Here is a 25,402-nt window from a genome sequence, read left to right on the forward strand (position 1 = left end):
TTCAACTTCATGGTAGCCTGCTCTTTTATTCTGTGTTTATCTTGGGGGAAAAAATAATGACAAGCATCCCTTTTAAAACTGACATTTTATTTTCTTTGTAAGGAAAACAGTATATTTGGCTTCAATGGCACATCTTATTGTTCCTCTAGAAAATGCATTCTCCCATTCTATTCCACCTTTTCTGATGTAAAACACCTTTTTTTTTTATGTAATAAAAAAAAGTTATCACTCCTGCCTGCATCCATTTCTTACTATGAATTCGGATGGAGAAAATATAATTTTCTCCAGTGTATATTTCAGTCTTCTTTTTACTCTATTTCAAAAAATCCATTCAAGGGTACAATAATGCAATTATTTTTGTTTTCTAAGATAACATGCTTCTTAATAGTATTATATATCCTACAAATGGTAATCAGGGTACAAAATGAATTCTCCTTTTTGTGTGTTTAGTGCAGCTTAACCACTTCTGCATGACCCTTCTCAGAACTGAGCCATTAGTGATTATGTGTTGAGTTTTTTTCACTATATTATAAGCAGCACTAGTTTTCTGTTTCTTTAAACAAAGTATATTCAGGTGTTGGCAACACTGCGACATAGTGGTTATATAGTTAAAGAAATCATTTTGTTTGCTGCTGCTGCAGGCATAGCAGCACTAACTAATGGGATGGTATTGATGGAAGTGACAGTAATTCAGCAGGATTGCATAACCGACTGAACTCTGCCATCTAGGCTGAATAAAATATCGGAGATCGGCACAGTGCATCACATTGTCAATAGTCTTCGTTTGTGTCTGGTGTGTTGGTATTTGCAGTGATGAAGCTCCAGGCAGCCAGTTGGTTACAGATAAGTTTCACATTGACTGGGACTCAGTGCTTGTCAACTCTGATAATGTCATCGTAGCTCGATTTGATGGCAGAGGGAGTGGATTTCAAGGCCTCAAGATTCTACAGGAGGTCCACCGATGCTTAGGATCAGTGGAAGTGAAGGACCAAATAGCAGCTGTAGAGTACGTATGTGCAAACTTTTCTTCTTTTTTTACCCTCCTTACACCTTCATGAATGAGCATTTTCAACTGAAACTGCCCAGAATGTTTTCTTTGCGTATTGAATGTTGTTAGTATTTATTATAACACCGTTTCAAATTTTGAAGCAATGACGTTTTCATCACAAACAGCAAATAGGTGCATTTTTGTGTTGGTGCTTCTCTTTGATAAAGCTGACCCTTTGCCATCTGAGCTAATTTATTTTTGTCTATATCCCTTAGGAAAAATTCTTGTTGTACATGTGTTAATGATTAAATGCATTTGTGTTACATTATTTTAGGCCAATGTAATCATAAGGCACTCTTATTTTCACTAGAGAGATCTGGAGTAACAACACAAAGCAAAGGGAGTTATAAAATGGTGTAATGAGAGCAGAATTGGGGAAAATGCCTGTTATTTCTCATTCACATTATCGCTGTTAAATTGATATAAATCCACCAGCTGCAGACAAGAGTAATTTCCATCTATGAAGTAATCACATATAGCTTTGACAACACTCTTTACTCATGGGGCACTTGTCTAAATGGCAAATACCAAGACCTGGACTGACTTTTTCTAGGGTTTCCCAGGGAAAGACAGATTTAAAGCCAAATATTTTCTTCTTCTGCTTTTGAAAGTGGTTGATACTTCAACCACTGCATGAGTAGGCAGCTGTGTCTGCTGCCTGGGCAATGGGGCTCCTGATGTTCACGTTGGTCAGGAATGGGCTGCACTGAGCAGAGCAATTCAAGGTGATCCTCCTGGAAGGGCAGTTGGAGGCAACCCACATGGTCTGCTGTGAGACCTGATTTCCCTGCTCAAATCCCAAGATGTCTTAGGCTAAATTTAATCTGGCCCCTCTTGGGATGCAGTGCATGGGAAAAAGGGAGGGTGCCCCTGGCTGATAGGAGGTGCTGCAGCTGGTTTTGTCTCCTCAAAAGCTAGTTGGATTTTTCCTCTCAGGTTGTTCTGTCCTCTCTGTAAAAAATTCACCATAGCTGGGTAATGGCCTTGGTGAGAGAATTAATTATTTGGTTAATTATCTAGATTCAAGAAGTTCCATTCATCTTACCTCCCTTCAGCTGTCAAAATGCTGGTCAAAACCAGTCATTTAAGCTCTAGTCAGTGGAAAATCCTGGCATTTCTGGAGGGTTATTCTCCTCAGAGTGAGAGAGGTTTCCAGCATGATTGGGAAAGAATGGCTGTTCTGACAGTGTCTCTCTTCTATCCTTTAAATGAAAAGCAGATGTAAATGGATAATTTAGACAAGATGCTCAAATTCAGGTATCTAAATTAGATGAGATGAGCCTAACACTAACTGTTTGTCATATAGAGAAGGAACTAGGAAGCAAATCACATTTCACAGTGCAGTACTACTTGTATGGATGTAATTTGTTCTTCTACCTGACCTGCATGTATGATGAATCCTTACTGTGCAAATAATTTTCTTTAAAGAGTATATTCAGCAAGTAAAATTCACCATTTTACTTTACCAAAGTAAAAACAAACAAACAAAAACAACTACTTTTTTTCTTTCAGATCACTATTGAAACAGCCCTTCATTGATCCTAAGAGACTGAGTATATTTGGAAAGGTAATGTGCAAAAATAGCAGGATATATCATCATAATTCTTTAAGAAAATAGTGTCATATATTTCTCTATTTTCCTCAGACAATTTCAGTTATTAAAAGAGGGGGGAAACCTTCCATAATTTACTGTCTGTTCTATATATTGTCTTTTTCTCAGAACAGATATTTAATTCAAAAACATCAGTTTTATAGTACAGCAGTATTTCTGCTTCATAATCTGAAGGAGAAAGTATTTATTAAAAAAATCTGCTTTCTTTAGAAATTTTTGTTGTGGGCTTGGTTTTTTGTGAAAGCTTGTTTCTTAAAGTTTTATATTTGGGCTGAATTTAAATTGGCAAAGTCACCCTAAACCAGCTTTTATATTTGAATGTTTTACTGACCCTTGAGCTCAGCCGAGTAACAACCCTGTGGTACTGTCAACAACTTCCTTGTTGCACCAGTGAGAAGTCTTGTCTTTGCTGTTTTATCAGCTGTCTTTGCTGTGTGGCCTGTCATTGCCCTTAGCATGAGACAGAACAAGGCAAAGGCTTAACTTTTAGTAGCAAACTAAATAGCATTTCAGTGACGTCTGTGAAAAAGCAGCCACTAGAAACACCACGCAACTGCTGCTTCATCTCTGAGCTGGTATGTGCAACCTCCTAATTTTTTAAAAGTTTTTTGATAAAAATGAAGCTGTTTTGTGCCTTTGAGCTCAAAGCAATAACAAACCATGATCAATCACCCCCCCACAATCATCAGTTATACGAGCAGCATGCATTTCACTATGAAATGCCTTAGTTTTCATCCCCACGCTGCTGCTGACTTGCTACATGGCCACGGGCAGGTCATTTAACCTGCTTGTCTCAGTCTGTCTGAATGCAGGATGAGGATATTGACATTTACCTCCTGCCTGGTAGCATTTTGGGGACTGGCTAATGTTTGTGGCTGTTATTAGCATTTCACATGAACATGACCTTCCTCAAAGATCTAAGCTCCTGCCACACTCCTTGGAGCTAAAGAAACTGTTACTGCAAGAATTTCAGGAGGCAGGATTTAGTTTGTAGGGTGGCAGCCAGAGATTTTTAAGCTGAGGATGTATAAACTGGGCTGATTTCATCCATCAGAAGATCGTGGCCACGTTTCTCTTCAGGTTTTAATACCTGTTACCAATGTATATGAAAGTGCACATGCATAGAGGCATCAACATTTCTCAATATCCTCTTCCCAAATAATTAAAAATAGTTTCTGAAATGATATCACTAAGCACTCTGAATTGCACTCTTGTTTCTGACTTCAGAAATTATTTCCAGTGCTACTTGAAAATTCCCACTTGTTTTCTGTCAGAGATTCAGCAGTATCCTGTTTCCTAAGAGTGATGTAATGAGACAGTTGCCACAGAGCATACACATAACTATGGCTTTACACATCTGCCAAGACCTACCCCTGATTTTTTTTTCTTTCAAAAAATATTATTAATGACCATGTTCCTGTGCTTATTTTCTGACAGAAGTATTGAGGAATGAAGAGTGGAAATGTGAGAAAGCAAAGAGCAAAACCTCAGAAATTTGATAACCTTTCAACACTGCTTTGAAGTCAGGGAAATATCCCCTTTCCAAGTTAACCTTTCAGGGTTGTTTTGTACTGTCAAACAAAAATCTATAAAATTTAAAAGTCAGTTTTAGAATTAATTAAAAAAATCTATTTAACAGCTTCCTAGGGTTAATTGTATTTTCCTCTTCTCTGCTTGTTTTAGAGTCAATTAAAAATCTACTTTAAAACTCATTTACTTTTTACTATGTACAACGTGATAGGGAAAATATTTTTTTTTCTATGCATTAAATTTGCCTTACTGATGGAAACAGAATATGCACTTTGCTTGAAAATAAGATGCCTGGAATGGCTTAATGTTGATCCCATAAAGCTGGACTCATGCAGTGTCAGGCAGCTCTTTAAGAGGTTCCAGAACTACAGAGAAGTAAAGTCCTTGTCAAAATCAGTGATGTAAATGAGGCACAAGAGTAACAAGACTGTCCAGAAGGGCACAGGGTGGAAAATACCTACTTCTGACTGCCCCATTGCTTATCTCTATGAGGGTTGCAAGCCCGAGTGATACATCAGCCAAGGGCCTTTCTGAACTGTTAGACAGCAAATTTTGGTTCCATGTAGTTTGTGGATTTATTCATGGAAGTGAAAAGTGAATTTAAAAATGAGTTGCAATTCCAGAGCCAACATCCTTCTTGAAAATATGGTGATTAGGTTACACCCACAGAAACCCAGCCCACGAGTGGGGCACCACATGTTCTTGCACCAGGATGTGTGGACTGTTTTCTGCATTGTCAGTGTGAAATGCTTCGGAAAATGGGATATCACTCTCCAGTGTTTTTGTCCTGGAAAGCCTGGCTGGAAGCAAGGGCACAAGCACAAAGGAAAGATATTCCCAGGAGAACTAAGCAAGCTCTTAGTGAAAACATGGTGTAAATAATAAATAACCTGGCAATACCTATTCTAGGACCAAAACTGTGCTGTTGGCAAAGACACAAACAGAATATTAAACAAAAGTAAAAGAAGAGAAAACCCAGAGGCAGAGGAAAGTTGCTGTCCTCTTAAACTCTTTGAATTATACAAGTTACTGTTGCCCACTCAGAAATTCTTTCATAGGTGAAATCTACTCCTGCACATGGACAGATCCAGGCACCTCTTTTCCTCCTGGGCTGGAGTTTTCATGGGAAAGGAATAAGACAGTTCTTCACAGTCTCTTGAAAACTCAGCACTTATTTTGTATTTCCTTCAGCGTGTCCATTCAAATGTACTGTGGATTGGTTCCAAAGAATGTTTATCTCTGCTTTTTTTTTCTTAAATAAGGTTAAAGGATTTTCAAATATTCTCATTCTTCCATAAAATCATGTATTCATTAAATATTTAGTCATGAAGAACAGGCAGCATTCATAAAAGTCCATGAGAAAACTTTAACCATTTGATGCATAATATTCTTTTTTTTTTGTGTCAGCTGGTGTTTTGTATTTTGTTTTCCCTGATATGGAATAATTTTTTCTTTCTGAAATGTTTTGTGCCAACACAAAACAACTACAACAACAACAACAACAAAAAATGAAAAAAAGCAACTTTTCAGCACTGATGAAGGGAAAACAAAAATGACAAATAGAGAAATTGGAAGAGCCCATAATATATGAGAAAACCACTGATCCCAGATACCACAATTCAGAATTTCGTTTTCTGTGGGTCTAGAGTGATTACAGGTATACAGAAATGGATTGCCAGTGTCATTCCAAGGAAAACTGTGGTCTCAAGTTAAAACTTTCAAAAAGCTTTCATGACTCTTTGTGTCACAACTTTTCCTGGAGAAGTCTCTAATAGACTTTGCAGGAGAGATGGTGAAGAAATAGGAACAGACAAACATTGTGAGGCAAGGACAGACCTCCCCAGTTCTGCCCTGTCTCCTTTAACTTCTTCATGCCGTCTGTGGTCCCTGCTTTGTAGCAAAGCAGCCTCATGGTTGGTATTGTGGCCAGAAAGGGCATCCAGAGATCAGCATAATACTGAACAATGTGCTTACATACAGGTCTTATTTCTGAAAAACAGCGCAGGATCTGTATCTCTCTGTGGGATCTCTGACACGCAGAAACTTCTTTAATAGCAATAGGATTCAATCTACAAAGGTTCAGGTGTCAGGAGGAGGACATAATGCACTCAATTCACAGGTTACTTCCCCTTTTCCTACTCTCTGTTCTGCCAGCAAAATGCTCAGTGTATCTTGCAACTTTGCAAGTATCTACATCAAACATATTAAAAACTGAGTACAAATCTTCCTGTTTAGGCTGTGTTCCACAAAACCACACCTTTGGGGTTTGCTTTGTAGGTTATTTTCTGTGGTTTTCAAATCAACTAACTATAGGCTAGACTGTCGTGATGGAATAGTGGAGCTTGAACCAAAATATACTTGTCACTATTAATTGCATATTTAAGGATCATGACCAGGTGAATGTGATCTCCATTCACTCTTAAACTGAAGTTTTACATTTCCTTTAAAAGTAATTCTTGCAGATATAGCTGCACGCTGTAAAATGATACCATCACAGTAGCACAGTGGCCTTTATTGTTGCTAAAGAGAAATTAATCACCAAAAATCTCTATCCCGTTGTTAGGGATATGGTGGCTACATTACATCAATGATCCTGAAATCCAGTGAACGGCTCTTCAAGTGTGGAGCTGTGGTGGCACCAATCACAGATATGAAGTTATATGGTGAGTATTCCCTACCCTACATCTATGTGGTAGTCTATTCAAAATGTCTTTTATTCTTGGAGGTGTTATTTAACTAAGGGCGGATAATGTAGCAACATCAATAAGATTTCACCTTACTGTCTCATTCTCTTCTTTAAATGGAAGTGAAGCTAACACTGGGACAGTTTACCAAAGCACACAATAGATACATTATTATTAACACCACTGATTTTTTCAAAGGAGTTGTTTCCTGTTCTCCACTGAAACTCATTTCCTAAGGACCCTTTAGGTATATCAATATGAATCAAGACTTATATGAGGAATGATTCTTCTAAGTTTAGCAGTCAATTCCCTACAATATCAGCCATGTTTTCATTCAATCACAGGATATTTTCATTATGTATATGAAGTTTAGGGCACAGGCTCTGGACTGTGGTACATGGGAAATCAGGGCACATTTGTTTACTGGTCTGTTAAAATTTTCAGCGCATTTTGGTTTGAGCTTGAGGTTTTTTGTTATTGGTTGTGTACTTGGGGTTTTTTTTGGGGGAAGGGGAGGTGGTTGGTTGATTTTTGTTTGGTTTCTTTTTTTAACCATTTAAAAATGGTTTTCAGTGGTACAATAAAATGGTACATTTTGGTTCTAAATTAACATCTCTGTTGACTTCATGGCTTAAATAGCATCTCCTGACTCTAGGTCGATTTTTAAAGAGAAGTAACTTTGAATTCACAAGTTTTTGTTTTACTTCTACAGCATCAGCTTTTTCAGAAAGATACCTTGGGATTCCATCAAAAGAGGAAATTACCTATCAGGTAAGTTAGCAAAAAATGTAACTTAAAATGACCATTTTACTCTCAAAATGCAACTCAGTTACACTTGTGTGTGTTTGTTTGCCAGGCATCCAGTGTATTACACAATCTTCATGGTTTAAAAGAAGCGAATTTGCTAATAGTTCATGGAACAGCTGATGGTAAGTATTTAGAGATGCAATTAATTGAGAGTCAGAACTACTAATAGTTCAAGGACTGATGAGACACACACCTAGCAAGTACATTTTCAGTTTTACTATCCCTCTGATAGGATTTTTTTCTTTTGTTTCAACTTCTAACCCCAAACTGGTGACATTTTTCTTTGGTGAATATTTGCACCTTTTAGGTGCTGTATGTTCTAATTTGTTTAAATCTTGAGGACCACTGTCTTGCTAGTGAAAGGTATTACGTGAATTATTAATAGAATTACATACATTTTTAATGTTGTTTTAAATTCATAGAAATTCTGCAGAATTATCAGTACAGTTGGTGAAGTACATCACCACATGGAAAGCTAATGTTTTCAGCTAATTAATTACAAGGTAGTGTGAAAGCATCTGAAGCTGAAGCTATACATAACCTTTTAATAGCACCAATACTTTTAGCAGTAGTTTAAGACAGAAAATGAGTAGAACAGGGTAAGTTCTAGCGCTTTTAATGGAATCACAAGATGTGTCAAATGAGATAATTTGTAATTACAGATTTAAATTTAACTGCAGTGTATTTTTTTGAACTTTCTTAACTGATATAAGTCTGAAGAACAGGCTTTGATGCAGGCACAAATTACAGTGCTGCAACCAGCTCCTCTGAACAGATTCACATGCCTTCTTCTTTCCCCAACAATTTTCTGGTGAATGTGGGATAGTAGAAGGTTTCTTACTTCTCATTCTGGAGGCATAAGTACCTCACAGTGGTGGGCTGATGTGAGAGTGCCCATGCCCAGCTGGCACAGTGAGAATGGCACCTGCCAGCATGTCACACCAGTGTGAAAGCACCAAACCTGTGTTATGTATCCAAAGTGCAATCAAAGGGGTACAAACACTGTCCAGTGTTTCTTCCCAGAGCACAGGGGAGAGGGGCAGAGAAGATACATTGGGTGACTGAGCAGGCATGAGGGTCTCAGGTTTTGCTGATTGTAACAGGCAGCAGCAATTTCTGCCCCTCTGAACTTGGTCCTGGCAGGAATTGGGACTTCAATAGGTATCTGTGCTTAAGCCTAGGACTCTGATTGCCTGCAGCCCTTGTTCAATATCACATCCAGTGACACCACCCAGCCCACTTGCAGCCCAAGCCCTGCAGGGTTAGGACATCATAATAAAGCTGCCTGGTTTTACCACACAAAGCTTAAGTTACTGATGGGTTGGAGAAACTCCATTTCCTTAAGAAGCGTGGGCTGTAATAACCCTGTGCAAGCAGTAGAAAATCCAATGTGCTTTCCTTCAACACAATTATAAAATGCCTAGGTGTTCAAACAGAATGGTTTTACACACCTCTAAACTATTGCGGTGGGTGTAAATGAATGGTAAAGATAGGAACCCTCAGAGAGTACGTGGAAAGTATGGCTTCCCTTGAGGCTTCCAGCTCCTTCTCCAGAACCTCTGTTGTAACACCCTGTATTGCTGTTTCTGATGGGGCTGGACACTTCTGACCTTAAAGATAGTCAGCTTCTGATCCAATAATTACAGAGGATGGAAATGTTTTCAGCCAAAGCTGTTTAGCAGATAAGTATTTCATATTAGTGTAGCTTTCTCTAATAATATCAAATCTTGTCTTGCAGCTAAAGTCCACTTCCAGCATTCAGCAGAACTAATTAAACATCTAATAAAAGCTGGGGCTAATTACACTATGCAGGTATGTGCACTGTGGCTTTTCCTGTAAACATAGTTGAACATTTAACCTCCTACTGCTATTTCTTCACTGAGAAGGACCCTCCCTACCACAACGCAGCAGCGTTACCTCAATTTGCAGTTAGAAGTCTCTTTAATCCCATTTTCCTCACTGTTAGTATAGATGTCGAGAGCTATATCATCTTGTTCTCCTAGGCTCTCTCTCATCTTTCTGTTTTCCCACCCGTTTATCTTACAACACTATACAAAGTGCTCTGGAATCCACATGCGCTATTTGTCGAAGGGAGATATCACTACTTTAGTCCCTTTTTGCTTAAAAAACTACTGGGGCACGTGAGAGTAATTTCCCCTTATTTTCAGCATTTATATTTACTAAAAGGCAGCTAAAAGGTGAGAGCAGTGTTCGCTCTCTGCACTGCCTTGCAGAGGAGGAGGATGTTGTGAGAGCAAGATGGGAAGAGCAGGACAGGGCTGCTGCCAATGCACAGACCTGCACAGGACCCACCCAGAGCACGTGGATGTTGCTGGCCAAGGGCTCTGATTGCATCAAACCTTCCTGGATGTCTGACATGACGTTGTTCTGGGTCATTCCTCCAAATATCTCTGATGTTACACATTGCAAGCTTCGACCTTCCTGAACTGTGGGCAATCCTGTAGTTTCCACTAAAGCGTGAGAGCTCCTGTCAGGGAGGAGGTGGCAACAACGGAGTTAGTGTCACTCTGGAAAGGAAAAGAACTTTATATGTACAATCTGTTGCCACTGCCCTTGTGATTTCAGCTGAGGTGATGTGAAGGCCTGTGGAGAGAGGAAGAAGCAGGAATGACAAGAGGTGTCTCAGGAGAGTCCTGTTGAGCCCTTCTGATGCAACTGAAGCCTTTTGCCTCAGGCCACCTCAGGTCTCTTGTCTCCTAGTCTGGATTTCTTCATTCAGACTGGAAACGTTTGCTCAGCCTCACTTGGGAGAGATTCCCTGTGGGATTTGATTTAGGAGATAAAAATGCCCACATCCATCCTGGGAGAGAAAAAGAAGACGGGATGGGCTTTAGATAAGATAGCAAGATAGTTAAAAATATGAATAAGAAGGTTTTTTGCTGAACACTTGGAAGCTGAGATATTGAGAGGTCCTTAAAAGCATGAGGTAATTAATCCTCATTGACGTTAATGGGGTTTGGATGCCTAGGCACCATTGAAAATGCCAGCTAAGTAAACTGTTGTAAGCACAATGGCTAAGAATACAAATTTTTTCGCTTCTGCAGATCCCACTGCAGTGGTTGTTTTATGTAAGTTCAAATTCCAAGAGAATGAGTTTTACTTTGAGTTTTATTAGCTTTCCTTGATGCCATAAAACTAATGTTATCATCCTGTTGTCATCTAAAACATTTTGAAGATCAGAGAAAGAAAATTAGAGCCCTAAATATTTGAAAAGCCTATAAAAACTATTTACTTTTTTCCTTTCTCCTCTGCTAGATCTACCCGGATGAAGGTCATAACATTGCTTCTGAGAAAAGCAAATATCACCTTTACAGCACAATCCTTGGGTTTTTTAGTGCTTGTTTAAAGGAGGAGACACCAATTTTACCACAGGAACCTGAAGAGGATGAATAAGGAAGCCTATTTGTGTAGTACCGAAGGGGACTTACTCTGCGGCTCAATAAACCCTTAAATAAAAGTGACTGTAAGATTGCAGATTCTGCAGAAGCTCAAGGGCAGCTAAAGGATATCACAGTGGAACAGCACATTTACAGACAATGAGCTAATAAACTGGAATTCGACTGCAAAGTCCAAACATATTACCAAGGGACAAAACCTTTACCTTTGTGGAAGGTCAACAGTTGGTTACAGTTTCCTGGAAGAACTTAGTTTTGCATAAGTGTAGGGTTAGTGCATGTTTGTTATGTTAAGCCTCACTGTTGGTTCTGTAAGTGGTTGCTCGTTTTTTAATTTAAATGCACATCTTTATTCATCTTTGCATAAGGCACAACCTATCATAAGTATTATGGCCACTAATATTCTAAAAGGTGAACTGCAATCTAACACTCTACTGTAATGTTACAATAAGTGCAATTCTTCTGCTGTCTATTACACGTAAGAAACCACAGAGATAATAAAGGGCACGATATTTTCTCTAGTTTCTGCTCAAGGGGATATTGTCTAGTGCATCATATAACATTGATATTGAAAATTATTTCCCCACACACAATTTCAGCATTTACAATTATTACTGTACCTACTAGTAACCAATAAGGGATTTTTTGGTGGTGTGCTCTTGGTCTTTATGTATATACCCAGGATTCCCTAAGCAGAAAATATTTCTGAGGTTGAAGATGTAATTGAGGTTCAAGATGTAATTGACAGCTGTATTTAAAACAATATCTGCAATTGAAATCATTCCCCAGTCCAAAATGTATCTATTGTTTCCTTAAAATATGTTTGAGTTGTGTTTTGGTATTGTTTATAGTAGTTAATAGTTTGCTGGTTACACTCTAATTTTAGAATATGCTACTTTGTCACATGTAAATTAGAAACATAAATATTAAATTATAGTTTCAGATAAAGAAAGTTTATTAACAATGTATAATGCCACTGAGTAATACTTTACTCCTCAAATGAAGACATATTTTGTATAGTGCATTTCCTTTTCTTCCATCTGGTCTCAGATGTAATTCTGATGTGCATCAAGGTGGTGACGTTTTTATTCCAAGGCTGCTCATTAAGTCTCTTGCAACAGGATTTAGCTTCAGCAGCAATCACAAAGAAATGAAATGGTTTTCATTCAAGGCTAAGGAAGATTCTTAGAAGTTAATTTTTATTATTGTTCAGCCCCTCATACACCTATTTATTTGCCAGGGTGAATTACAACAATAGAAATTGAAACTATGAAATAAACAAGGCAACCAGTTTGGATTTGCAGAATATTAACTCTGATCATGAAAATCAAGTATGGTGTTGGCTTAATTTTAGATATCTTTCAAACCTATGTGAAAACTCTTGACAGATGCTGTGCCACTTACAATAACTGTAGTTTTTTTATTTCTGGATAAATTCCAAATACTTTCATACCCAATTAAGGTTTAATTTCTTTCAAGATTAAAAAGAAAGTAATTTTTTGAAGGTAAATATGCTGTTTAAGATGTAAAGTTTGCATATTTTATGAGAATGGGAATTGTTTTTAATGTAATCAAAAAGCACCTGGAGCTTTTTTACTCATCAATTCCTTTTGGAATATTTTCTTTCACAGTTAGGATTTTTTTATGATACAAATAATTAATTTGTCTGAAAGGCGTGGTTTTATGGAAAACTGGAAAGTCTCTGTCTTTTTAATGTTTAGTATTTATCTTGTTTTATTAGCAATGTTTAACTATTTTTCAATTAGTTTAATACAGTTTTAATGTGCAATGATATCTTGTTTGGGTCCCAGTGTCACCACAAAGTATGGCTTTGCTTTGTGGCAATAATAGTACATATGGAGTACATATCTGTAGTATAGGTACAGTATATATTTATGGAGGCTACTGTGTACACTACAGTAAGATCATACAAAATAACAGAAAACAAAAAAAAAAAAAGAGGAGAATTCAAACAAGGTTTTGCAAATCCTGTTTTCTATAGAGAGCAACGTTTTCAGGTCTTCTGTTGTCTGGGACTGCTAGTTTGTGATTTTATAAATTACACCCATCACTTAATAAACGCTCACCTGACAATACTGAAGCTTTTCCTAAACCAACACAGTAAACAAGGTCCTAATCTGGTTGAATTCAGTGAGATGTTTTCCATGAGCCAAATGCTCATGAAGGAAGCACAAGCTGTGTGCACATGTTGAGGTTTCTGCAGGGACTGGGTGTGCAGTGGATACGTGAAAAGGCTAATTCCCACAATATGTGCTGGCTGTTCATCTGGGACACAGCCACTCTGTGCTCATGTTTTCTGTGCTTCACACTGAGCTGCATTTGGCTACCTGCAAAAGAAAACGAACAAGGCTTGTGTCTCAGCAATAGGATTGTGCATGTGCTCAGGAAATACGTTATCCCAGCTCTGTGGATCCACACCGTGTCTCCTCCTTTTCCCATAGCTCTGTTTCAGGCCCCCATTCCCTACTCTTTCTACCTCAGCATCTCACCTCCAATTTACCTGAATTTGAACGTGTTGTGAGGACATGGCCTTCAGTAAGAATGCCCTTGGCAGAACTGGTGTGTTTAAAAAGTGTGTTATCTGAAATTTGGGTTATCTGTGTGGAAATTTGGTATGCTTTTAATGTTTTTATTATTTCTTACACCATCCTAGAAATACAGGTATTTTTATACAAATGTGTATACAAGGGTGAACATGAGACCCAGATTAATTGCTTTTAGTGACATTTTTATGTATGTGTTGAATTCAGATATTGCAAAAGTGTTTGCAGGTGCAGGCTCCAATTCTAGTTAGATTAAAGAATTTGGTGTAAGGCATCCCTTTACTTTTGCTAATAATTCTTCCACTTACAGCACAACTGAACAGATTCTACATACATAACTAATGGCAGTCATTAATTAGCCCATGAGGTCTCTAGTATTGATCAAAAATTAGTACACATTGCACCACAATAGCATGAAAAGCATAGACTTTTTGTAGCTTATCATTTGTTAAGCACCATGATGACATTTTAGATCTGAAAAATTACTATTTGATTCAGCTGTCCTTAAAATATGACACTTAACTAGAGTAGACCTATTAATTTATGGAAAGCTAGGGAATCAGCATATCCATTTACTGCTTACTAGAGCGTATATTTACCTTCTTGATTTCCTCTCTCCTTTTTCTGCTATTACAACTTGCAAAATCTATGAAACCTGTAGGTCACACTGAGATTTCAAATATATTACAAAATCGGGAGTGACTGCATGCCAACTGGAATATTTTCCCCAGATTGTGGAGTACAAAGAAAGGCTGATTATTTTTTAAATTAAGTTATTTAATCTTTTTGCAGCAAGGACAAAATTATTTATTACCTGATCAACGTCTGCTATGATTTGTTATTACCAACTGTTCACTGTTCCTCAGTTTTTGGCATATGGTAGATCTCCCTGTGTCTGAAAATGAAGATGATTGCCTCTGTTCTCTCAGCTCTGGCACTCTGAGTATGGAGTTAGTTAGCTTCATTTAGTTGAGGAATTGTGCCTTTTAAGACAGAAGAGCTTGTATTTGATCTGAAGCCAAAGATTCTCCGTGGAAACTTGGAATGTTGAGTGTTGGCTCCTTTAATAAAACGCAGGGGATACAAGGTGTGACCTGGTATCCCTCCTTGCAGGTTTATTAGACACTGCTGAAGAAACTGAAGCAAGAGGAAGACTGACCCAAAGATACTGAGCACCACTTCCTTTTGCACAGTCTGGAAGCTCACAGACACAGTGCAGCGGTCCAGGCATTTTGTATTTACTTCAAATAACTCCTCCTGGCAAGTCAGTTGCCTCCAGGAAAGAAGAACCTCACCGGCATCTTCTGCAAAACATCTTTCTGTGCCATTAAGATTGCTTCTCTTTGTCTTCCTAATGAATTCAAGAGTGCTTCAGAGAGTGAGGAGCTCATGGGATGTGGCTAAGGGGAGTCACAACTTCCAAGGTGCCTGGAGCTTTGAAAAGAAAAGAAAGGATTTAGTTAAACTTCTGTCTGTTGAATTTCATACATGAAAGTCGAGAAGGAGCCTGGCTTCAAGGAGGTAGGTGGACGGCAAGTGTTAGTGATTCACTCACCAGGCAGGTAAAATAACATGCATCTTATAAAATAAGTGCTTGTCTTCCAATGTCTGGAAATTACAGTGTTGTTAGATAAAGTTGATCAGGCATTTGGATGGAATTAAGGAAATTAAATGACCTGAGTATATGCAGTCCAAAGTTTCCATTAAAGGGGACCAGACTTCTTTCCTTTATAATTAGTTTAGAAATCTAATATCCTACTTTTACGTAAGTAGAACTTGAAAACAACAAAATTGATTTAATAATGCCTCTACCCCATGAGAACACAAATGATATAGATACAATTCTTTTTAATTAAAATATCCCATGAAGTGCAAACAGTCCTTTTTTAGATTTCATGGCTGAAGACAAAACAAAAAGGAAAAAAAAAAGCTCCTGATTGATAAAACCAGCAGAGGGACTATAATTGGTAGGGAGATGCTCACAAAATATTTCCCTAAGGAAAATCATGTTTTCTGCTGTAGCGTATTTTTGTGTCATAAGTGAGCTGAGGGTTCAGCTGTCAGAGATGCTTCTAAGGGAATGTAGATACTGAACCACAGGTGATGTCCAGAGGCTCAGGTGGGGAGCAAGTACCTGCACAGGCATGTGTTCCCGTCCTGCAGACAGGGCAGAACCTTCACAGCTCCGTGAAGGGGAGTTATAGTCTGAGATTTTAGTCCATCAAGCAACACAGTTGATAAGCTAAGGCATGAAACTGTTACCTCGGGAATAAGAAGAGTATTGTTAAAAAATGACTAAGCAATATGGTCATCATGCTGTTCTCCAGTTTGTCAGAGGTGAGGAAGGGGAGCTTGGCCAGGGCACACGGTGACTGGCTCCACACATCCAGCTGAGAGACCAGCTGGCAGCAATTACAGTTCTGGTGGTGTCTGTAAATGCTCTAACATTGCTGTGAAAAAAAAAAAAAAGGAGGGGGCATATAATGCATGGACAGAATACCTTGTCTCTGATAGTGTTTCGGAAGAGCTGCTTTAGTAAAATGGGCTGATGCTTCCAAAATCCTAATGAAGAACAAAGCACTCCTGAAGAACTGTCTTGGTTTGTTCCACCTCTCAGTGTTTTCCTGGAATATAAATCTGACAAATCAAATAATGTGTAGAATCCATTCTTAGGGAGTTTTTCAGCACCATTAGGAGAGTGGTAAGAAAGAAGAGTGTTCTGAGGAGACAAGCAAAGAGGCAAAGAGGCGTTTTGTTGCTCTATTCAGAGCTGTTGCTCTATTTTAAAATGGTGCAGTGGTAACCTTAGAGACAAATGTAGCCAATGCTTGATTCAATAAACTTTCAACTAAGGCAGGAGAACCGGATCATTCAGTTATTTGCACAAAAGAATGATTAATTACATGGTTTCTTATGGATTTTTAGTACTGTGTTTGATTTATATCCTACCTTTCAGACAGTCATTGTAAGGTAGAAATTGTTAAATACAATTCCACCTTTGAAATAAGCAGTTACAGTAAAACATTTCATTTTCCAAAACAGTGAAAATTGTTGCATTTAAAGGTATTTACATTGTCAAGTTAACTCTTCTTCCTTTTGGGTAGTAGTGGACACTGAATTTGTTGGACTGATGGGTTTTTACATTGAAGTGGAAATTGTGCTGAACTTGGACAGAGGGGCTTATCTGTTTTGTAGGAATTGCTTGTGGAAATACAGTGAATCTGAATACCCATGAAATATTTGAAGGAGGTTTTATAGAACATCATATGAAAAGTATAAAACATCATATGAAAAAAACTAGGAAGCCGAGGACCACAAAGGAAAAGTACAGTCATTTGGCAGTGTAATCAGAATTAAGCAAGGCAAAAGAAAAGGCAGTGTGGAAAATTGATTTGGGAAGGACTTTCAGGCTTAAAGGGAGCACTGTGAGGGAGCATATCAAATTTTGCAGCTTTGCTTTATCCTACATTTTTTTTTTGTTCAATAGGTTGTTTCTGAGGTGGGGATGGAAGCAAGTGTGGGGAGATTTTCCCAAGGACCCAAGGGCCTTGCCTATCAGTACATTTTCTTAAAAAAAACAAAACAAACAAACAAAACCCTCACCACACTTAAAAAATCAAAGCCCAGAGAGTAAACTAGGAGTTAACAATAACAAATTGGAAGAGCAGGAGATTCAGCTGATTGCAAGGAGTGGCACAGCACTTCATGAAGAGACCTCAGCACAGTGGGAAAACAGAGCGAGGTGCTGTGTTTACCCCAAGTGAAGAAATTAAAATGTGGTTCATAAACAACATTGAGGCAAGACTCTTTTTGTCTTATCATGATATGATGAGAAGTTCTAATTCCTTTGTTATGCTAACGATTAGTCACTCATTATAGCAGAGACCAGACTGGAGAGGCTGAGTGCCAGACACATCTGGTGCTATGTAGGTGCACAACACTACATCTGACAAGAAGAATATGTCAGATATCTTAATGTTTGACTTGCTTTTCCATGCCATTAGAGAAGGGTTTAAGAGCAGCCATGGCAGGGGGAACAGTGGCAGTGGCAGCAGCCTAAAAGCCTCCTTGGGAACAAGGCAGGAGAGAAAGGGAGCTGTGTGGTTGAAAAGAGAACCTTCTCTGCTTGCCCTTCTTGGGGAAAGGGATTATGTCAAGGGAAGGGTTTGGGGTTATATTTGAGGCTGGAAGAAGCTGGTTCTCAGGTCTCCTCTTGTTGCCTCTGCAGTGTTTTCCAGCCAGTGGATGTTGAAATCCTGCTCTTCCAAGGGAAAAAGTTTCCAAAAGTGGCTCTTGGAGTCTGCTCATGACCTAAAGTGTTTGGGAAGTAGATGGTAGAACTTGACTGTGGGAGAAGCCAGCACCTCCAGTTCTTCACACACTTTTTACACAACAGGGAAAGTAACCTTAGTGGAATCTACACAGGAGCAGTACTTCTCTGCCCTGTGTTGTGAGCCAGCTGGAGGCAGAACTAGAGCTTAGCTAACCATGGATCAGTTATGTTTTTTTCCCTAACTTCTAATACTATTTTGTTGTCAATAATTATGTCTTCCTCTGATTCTTAAGAGGCATCACAACTTTACGTATGTCAAACTAGTTGTACATTTTAACTGCATTTCTGTTAAGAATTGGTTTCCTAGCATGCTCAAAGTCCATGTACACACTGCCATAACTGGGCTCTCCATCCTTCCTAAGAAATCCTTCTGCTGCTCTGCCCAAAATCTTGTTTATGTGCAAGAAGGAATCACCTCATGTACAAAGACAAGCTACTGTTGGCAAGCAGTAATACATACTTTCTCCTGCTCATGACGCCTATTAAGCATTTGGAACTCTGGCATAATCATCCTGTAGAGCAAATCTTGTCTGCAGGGACAGTGTCTAGAACAAAGAGGGGCTGTGATTTTGATGGGGGGCTGGAATGTCTGGGGCTGCCAAGAGCAGGGAGCCGAGGGGAGGTCAGGGTTTTACCTCTCGTGGCTCTGGCCCTTCACTTCCTTGGAACCCTGCAGCACTCAAGAGTCCCAGGTGCTCCAAATCAGGAGCCTCTACCCATTTCCATCTGCTCCAAACACCTTTTGGCTCTCCCAAGACTTGGGTGCACTGCCTGCCTCTTGTGCTGCATTGGTGGGTCTGCTCACGGGCAGAGTCTCTTCTGCTCCCCAAAACCCCAGGTTGTGACACTCAGTTATCCCATGCCCATGCCTGCCATGAGCTTTTGAAATGCTTTTGCCACATTTGGCATGAATCTCCATTGCTCTCTCTACTTCATCTGTGCCTACAGAGTAGTCCCTGTAGGTGATACCTTCCTGCTTATACCGCACTTACCTTCTCTGCCACAGCTCATTACATTTTTCCTTAATTGAATTTGTAAACCTTCTAAAGGGGTTTGCAGACAAACACCAGGTGTGACTGTGTTTGCATTGGGCTGAGTGTGCTGCTGAGGCACATATTTACATTTTTAATTCAAATCTGCAATTACCCTATGGGGTAACAATGTCTACTGTGTTTGGGCAAAGGGTGGCAAATACTCTGCACAGTTATCCACTATTGGATATGATGCAAAACCTATAGCTCTTATTTATTTATTTTGAGTGTCTTCACAGAATGCAAATTGCAAATACATTGTGAGAGAACTGTAACATTGCAAATCCCCTGTGAGAGGGCTGTTGACCTGCAAGCGGGGTTGTTGTCTATGTCTTCTGTGAGGTTTTTTCCAGCTGAAGTGGTACAAAGTGAAGAGTCATTAAATCCTGCTGGTAAGAACCTGTCTGTGTCAGCTACTTGATACTGGAGGGGATGTACCACTCCTCACTTCTGCTGAGGGGACGGATCAAGGATATCTGCCATGTCTTGCCCCTTCAGTCTGTGAAAGAGGGAAAATAAGAAGCAAACCAAATCTCTTCAGGTAGTCCAGTTTAGGATTATAGGTTTGATGAAAAAGTAATAAGTCAACCTTAGCATTTTAGAAATTGATTCAGTGATAACTATACACTTTTTTGCAAACCAGTATTTTTTATAGTTTAATCCATCTGCAGAGCTAACTTTGACTGTCAATTAACATTTTTCAGCATATCAGTCTTGGTTGCTCCGTAACTGTCATGGTGTGAGTACAGCACTCTGGGAGGGGAAGAGAGCATATCTCTGAAATACTGATACACAAACTGCATTATAAAATATGGCTGGTGATCAGTTTGAAAGATTTAAGAGTACTTCTGTAGCATCCCAGCTGAAGCTTGTAATTTCTACAGTTAAATATTGATGTTGTTGCCATAGAAGCCTTCAATCCTTCATCAATCCCTGATTTGGGTTTTTCTCTGTGACAGGCTTTGGGGGTGAGGGGAAATACATGAGTATACATTAATAAGAAACAAAGGAATGGTGTGTAACACACACTTAGGATGTGTCACACTGTTGAGTGTTGCCCCTGTAATACTGGTTTCTGGTTCCATTAGTTTAAATTTTTCTGAAACCATCTATTGAATCCAAGGAAAACATATCTGCACTTCATCCAGCTACTGCAGTGGGAGTCTGGAGCTACAAACATTTTATTTGTAGATGAAGAAAAACAACTTGATGGCTGCTGAGATATCCTGGTATATTTTCATATAAATGTATAAAAACATATTGGTGCTAATTCAAGATATCTGTGTATTCTGAATATTAGTTTAAGAGAGTATGTCTGGAAGGAGTGGGAACAGAGTTTCAGTTCTTTTACCCTTTTTTATATCAGTTGTACAGGCTGCTTATTATGGATGCTGTACTGCATTTTGTTCTGTCCCAATTAATCTGCCACCTTCTCTAAATGAAGCTTGTACAAATGTTGCCATGCATGACCATCAAATGTCACTGCAGCTCAGCAAACTCGACAGAGGGTTGGCTGTTTTATGTTTTCTTTATTATAGCACTAAATTGATTATTTATACATTGATTGTTAGAGCAAGTTCATCAATTTAATGCTGTAATAAACTTGGCATTGAGTATAGTTTTAAACATGTCAGAGTATAAAAATATGCATATGACTGGACCTTTCTGAATTACAGGAATGTGAACCAGACAGAGAGCAAAAACTGTAAGCTATTTGTGACATTTAATGGCCATATTAAAATCCCTAATAATAAATGACAAGGTAATTAAGGTGGAAAAAATATCCCAACGAAAGTGGTTTTAGCAATTACAATAATGTCATGGAAGTAAAAGAACACATCCAACTTGAGCAGGATCTCAGATTGTCCAAGTAAATTGATTATTCAGATTACCAATGTCTCATTTAGGTATCTCCATCTGTACAATGTAATGTATGAACTGGCACGTCTGACCATTTTAAGAGATGCAGAGAATTATAAACTCCCCTGGGGTGATGCAGAAATGTATCTACAGGTGATGCCGGTAGCATGGATACAGAATAGATTAACATGGATGAAGAAAAAAGGGAATGAGGCTTTATACAGTTGCTGCTTTGTGGGAAATGTGGGCCATACCCAAATTACTGGAGAATCTAAACCCAGACCTAAGGAGTTTATGTATAGATAGGAAGTTTATACTGACATAATTGCATATTTATAAGATAAAAAAATTTTAGGAGTCGTTTATCCCACTCACCTTACTGCTGCTCCTCCTTCTGTTTTCTTCTGTATTTGAATTACTCTGTTATTTTATATTCATATTGTTCCTTAACTTGCATCATACTTCTTTTCAGACAGACAAAAGCTGTACTGCCCATCTTTATGGGTGAAAGCATTTGCACAAAGTTTTTCAGAAGAACATGGCTACACCAAACTTCTAACTCTCTCCAGGTGAATGCAGTAACACTTTATTACACATCTCAAAATGCCTACAGTGGGAAACTAAAATTCTGCTGGAGATCATAAACTTTAAAACCCCTACTTTCATGATGAACTACAGTGCCCAGAGGAAATTATCCAGAGAATTGACCTGTTCTTTTCCTCCTCCCTTCCTGCACATATGCGCTCTTTTTGTCCTTCAGAACCAGAGAGGGCTCACATGTGAGCTCCTTAGCTGGTTAAAATGCAAGAGATATACAGAACAAAGGCTTTTGATGGAGAGCTCAGGAAAGAGATAATCTGGGTACTTTATTTGTTTCTATAGCAATTGGTTTTTAAAACTGCATAAAGTATTAAGGCTAAATTTTCCTGAATATAATTGTTCTTAAAACATATTCAAGCAAAATATTATCCTGCTTAGCTGATTGTCTTAACATCTTTGCAGTTGGATTCCTGTGCATTAATAATACTTAGGTTTCCTTTCTGACTCTCATTCAGTGTAACACTTCAATTTAGAGCAGCTAAAGATAGGAGTATGGAAGTTATCCTCTTGCTCCCTCCCCATTAACCCTCCTCAGTCTTGCTGCACCCGCCATCAGTCCTGCAGCCCAGAGCTCTGTGGTGAGATTTTGGCAAGCTATGTTTGTGGCTCTGTAAGAAGTCTTGTAACAGTGCCAGTGATTCTCAAAGAGTTGCAGTCAAAGCCCCATGAAGTCAGCAGGTACCTTGCAGTTGCCTTCAAGGGTTTGGATCAGACCTGTCCTGCTCTCTTGTCCTAAATTCCCTGCCCTAATCTGGTGCAGATTGTTCAGTGACAACATGGAACCACGTTTGATTTTATCTGATTACAAAATACTGGAAAAATACTACTGAAGAGTTTTTTTATTTCCTTTGAGAGAAGAAAATCACTTATTGTATGTGCTGAGGTACTTTCCCCTGCGTCTGAATGTACTCAAGGAGACTAGAGGTTTCTTTCTGGATTTGAGCTCAGGTGAACCCAGTGCAAACTCCAGTGGAGACTGATAGACTCAGTGTTGTTCTCTTCTGCAGATACCTTATGTGAGGCAATGACTTCTAACGTGGCCTGTTCTGTCCTGCAACAGGGGAGATCTTTTGCTGTCTGCTGTGTGCATGCTCCTTCTGCCAGAGTGAAAGTATTAAGTGTGGAACTTCGAGCCTTGCTTACCCATTTGCAAATAACTCCTAAAGAGGAGTGGTAAGAGTTACTAGTGTTTGAGACAATTTAGTCTGAGTTGTGTTCTCAGTTTCCCTAACCCCTTTCTCACCATAGTTAAGCACAACTCTTCCAACCTGCAAGACCAAGCTACTGTGTGCAGTGGAATTGCCAAGAGAACTGTTCTTCCAAACTAAGTTCGACCCTGGGGAAGAGGTCACAGCACCAAGCCTGACAGAGTTCAAGAAGCTTTTGGACAGTGCTGCTCAGGCACATGGTATGACTGTTGGGGATGGTTCCTGTGCAGGGCCAGGAGCTGAACTTGGTGATCCTTCTGAGTCCCTTCCAACTCAGTGTATTCTGTGATTCTGTGAAGTTGACATCATAAATATCCATATATATTGCACATTTACATTTCACATTTTACAAAATAGCATAGTAGGAACACTGCCTAACTACTAGAGCTTCTGGTGCCCTGTATGTGAAGCAGAGTAATAGACACACAGTGATGTGAAAATGCACATAAAAGGAGTGATTGAGTAACTTACTTACCTTAAACACTTAAGCATATTGGCATATTGCCTGTTTATGCTGTACCAACAGAGTTTTTTGGGGGTTAAAGGCAAAATAAATTGTCTGCATTATACATACGGTTAAATAATTATTTTTATTGATTCTCAGAGCATTTATGTTCAGCAGAAGTGGAGTGTGTTACCACTGTGAATTACCATCTGTCTTATCAGAAGGTGGGACTAAAACACAGGAGAAACTTGTCACTACCTTGCTACTCCCAGCTGAGCATCTCTTGGGTGCCTGGTGAGATTGGAGTATGGGAGGGCAGGTAAACACACTGATCTCCTGATCAGTGGCTGATAACAAGGTTGAGTGCTGTGTGTGGAACAGTAAATGATTAGCAAAAGAGAAGGAAGAATGAGCAGTTATCACGGTAATTAGGTGGCCCAGAAAAAAGTTGCTGTTGTGATTGCTGCCTGTTTCATGTTTATATGCTGGGGGAAAACCTACCTCTGCTCTCCTCATTACCCATGGTCAGAAATGCCTTCTAGTTGGTATCTGCAATGGGAAATCACGTAGGCTGTTTAAATTAATCCATTTTGCAGGGTATGTGTGGCAGCACCACTTCAATGTAAATGGATATTTTGGCTCCCTCTGCTATGTTTAATCAGTGACAATTTTTAAACAGTCTCTATGGAAGCAAACTATCCTCCCCCTTGGCAGTGTTAGGACTGCTGGCACTCAACTGCTGTGGAAAGTCCTGTGGGATCCAGAGGTGAAACACACCTGAGTTGGAAGTCTCTTTCTGTTCACTACACATGATGTGGGGGTTTTTTTGAGTGTCAGTCTTCCAACATCAGAAATGAAATTTGAATCTGATCTTGAGTTGGTCTAGAAAAAAAAAAGGTTGCACCTGATCTGGCAGAGAAATTATCAGAGAGTTGATCTGTTTGGTCCTGCTTATGGGAAGTAACTATCAAGTCCTGTGCAGGTGGAGGCTTTAGCTGCTGTTTCTGAGGATGTTTCTTCAGAATGAGGAGGAAAAGATTTTCTGGATTCCTTGGGCGAATGAATCCAACAGTGTTTTATCTCCAAACACAAGAAAACCCCTTCCTTTGGTGTTTATACAGACACTTCTACCTGCGTAAGAGATTGAAACGCTGCTGCCTCAAGAGATCGAAGGTCTCTGACAGCAGCAATCAGTGGTATAAAAAATGAAGTATGGTTTTCAACACTTACTCATTCCTAAGCTTCCCTCAGTGACATCCCTGCTGTCTCTTTAGGAAGCATTTCTCGATGAACACGTTTTTTTCTCCTGCTGTTGACAGGTCTGTTTTCTGCCAAAATTTTATTTTCAGGAGACATACTTGCCTATTATTTTGAGCTCTTTATCCTGATGAAAACTAATGAGATAAACTGATGCTCCCTCATCTGATGGGCACTCAAAATGTGTAGCCCCTGGCAGTATTCATGACTAGTCCTCCTAGCAATATACCAGGAGACAACTTCCCTGGGAATTATGGCTGCTTTGTGCCATGTTTCTCCCATGATCTTTTCTTAAATTCTGCTCAACTTCAGTGGATTGACTGTGCTGATTTGCCAGAGCCACGGGGGCTCAGGGTCTTCTCGTGACACTGGTGAGTTCAGGAAAGCAAAGTAGCCAAAATATCAGTCAGTTGACAAATCATTTCAGTCATGCTGGGAACCCCCATGGGGCTCTGCTGCCGTAGAGAGTTGTCCTCAGCAAGGGGTCAGAGGGAGGACAGTAACAGGATTTGTTTTGTCTGAAATGGCTTTGAGTGGAGATCCTTGAGGACGCTCTAATTTGCACGTTAATCTATATTGGCCCACCATTTTGATGGCTTGGGTTTGTATTCACAGATGTTCAGAGGTGAGCGAGGTCTTGTGTATAACAGGGATGTGTAAATACAGATTGGTGATGTGTAGTAAAAAGATTATAAAATGAAAGGTCAGTATTTGTTTTAATAGCAAAAAGGACAGAGGCCATTTGGGGCAAATTCCCTCACTCGTTTGAATGGTCATTTTATCAGATTTTGGTATCTCACTCACTCACATCTGCAGTGCACAGTACCTTTTTCTGCCAGGTTTTTCTGTCTCATTCCTGAGGGCTTGGTAGACTCACTCCTATGAAACTTTATAACAGCTGTGTGGATTTCCTATGGATTCCCTCTTTTCAAAGCCTGATTCAGTGTTTTGCATGGATGCAAATTAGCACTTTGGCCATCCAAAGGAGGCAGCTACATGCACAATCC

General features: G+C 39.2%; 1 protein-coding gene across 1 annotated transcript in view; it reads left to right on the forward strand.

Annotated features, from left to right (window-relative positions):
• Positions 1–13,191, forward strand: part of DPP10 (dipeptidyl peptidase like 10) — a 264,172-nt gene extending 250,981 nt beyond the window's left edge. The window contains exons 20-26 of the mRNA XM_027892407.1: positions 812–1,006; positions 2,561–2,615; positions 6,754–6,853; positions 7,587–7,645; positions 7,731–7,803; positions 9,420–9,493; positions 10,958–13,191. Coding sequence (XP_027748208.1) covers positions 812–1,006; positions 2,561–2,615; positions 6,754–6,853; positions 7,587–7,645; positions 7,731–7,803; positions 9,420–9,493; positions 10,958–11,095 — 694 coding nt within the window. The 3' untranslated portion in view covers positions 11,096–13,191. The remainder of the gene's footprint in view (positions 1–811; positions 1,007–2,560; positions 2,616–6,753; positions 6,854–7,586; positions 7,646–7,730; positions 7,804–9,419; positions 9,494–10,957) is intronic.
• The last annotated feature ends 12,211 nt before the right edge of the window (positions 13,192–25,402 follow it).

Source organism: Empidonax traillii, unplaced genomic scaffold (assembly GCF_003031625.1).
Source record: "Empidonax traillii isolate 1590-97213 ecotype Southwest subspecies unplaced genomic scaffold, ASM303162v1 scaffold350:size764500, whole genome shotgun sequence".
Taxonomy (NCBI): Eukaryota; Metazoa; Chordata; class Aves; order Passeriformes; family Tyrannidae; genus Empidonax; species Empidonax traillii.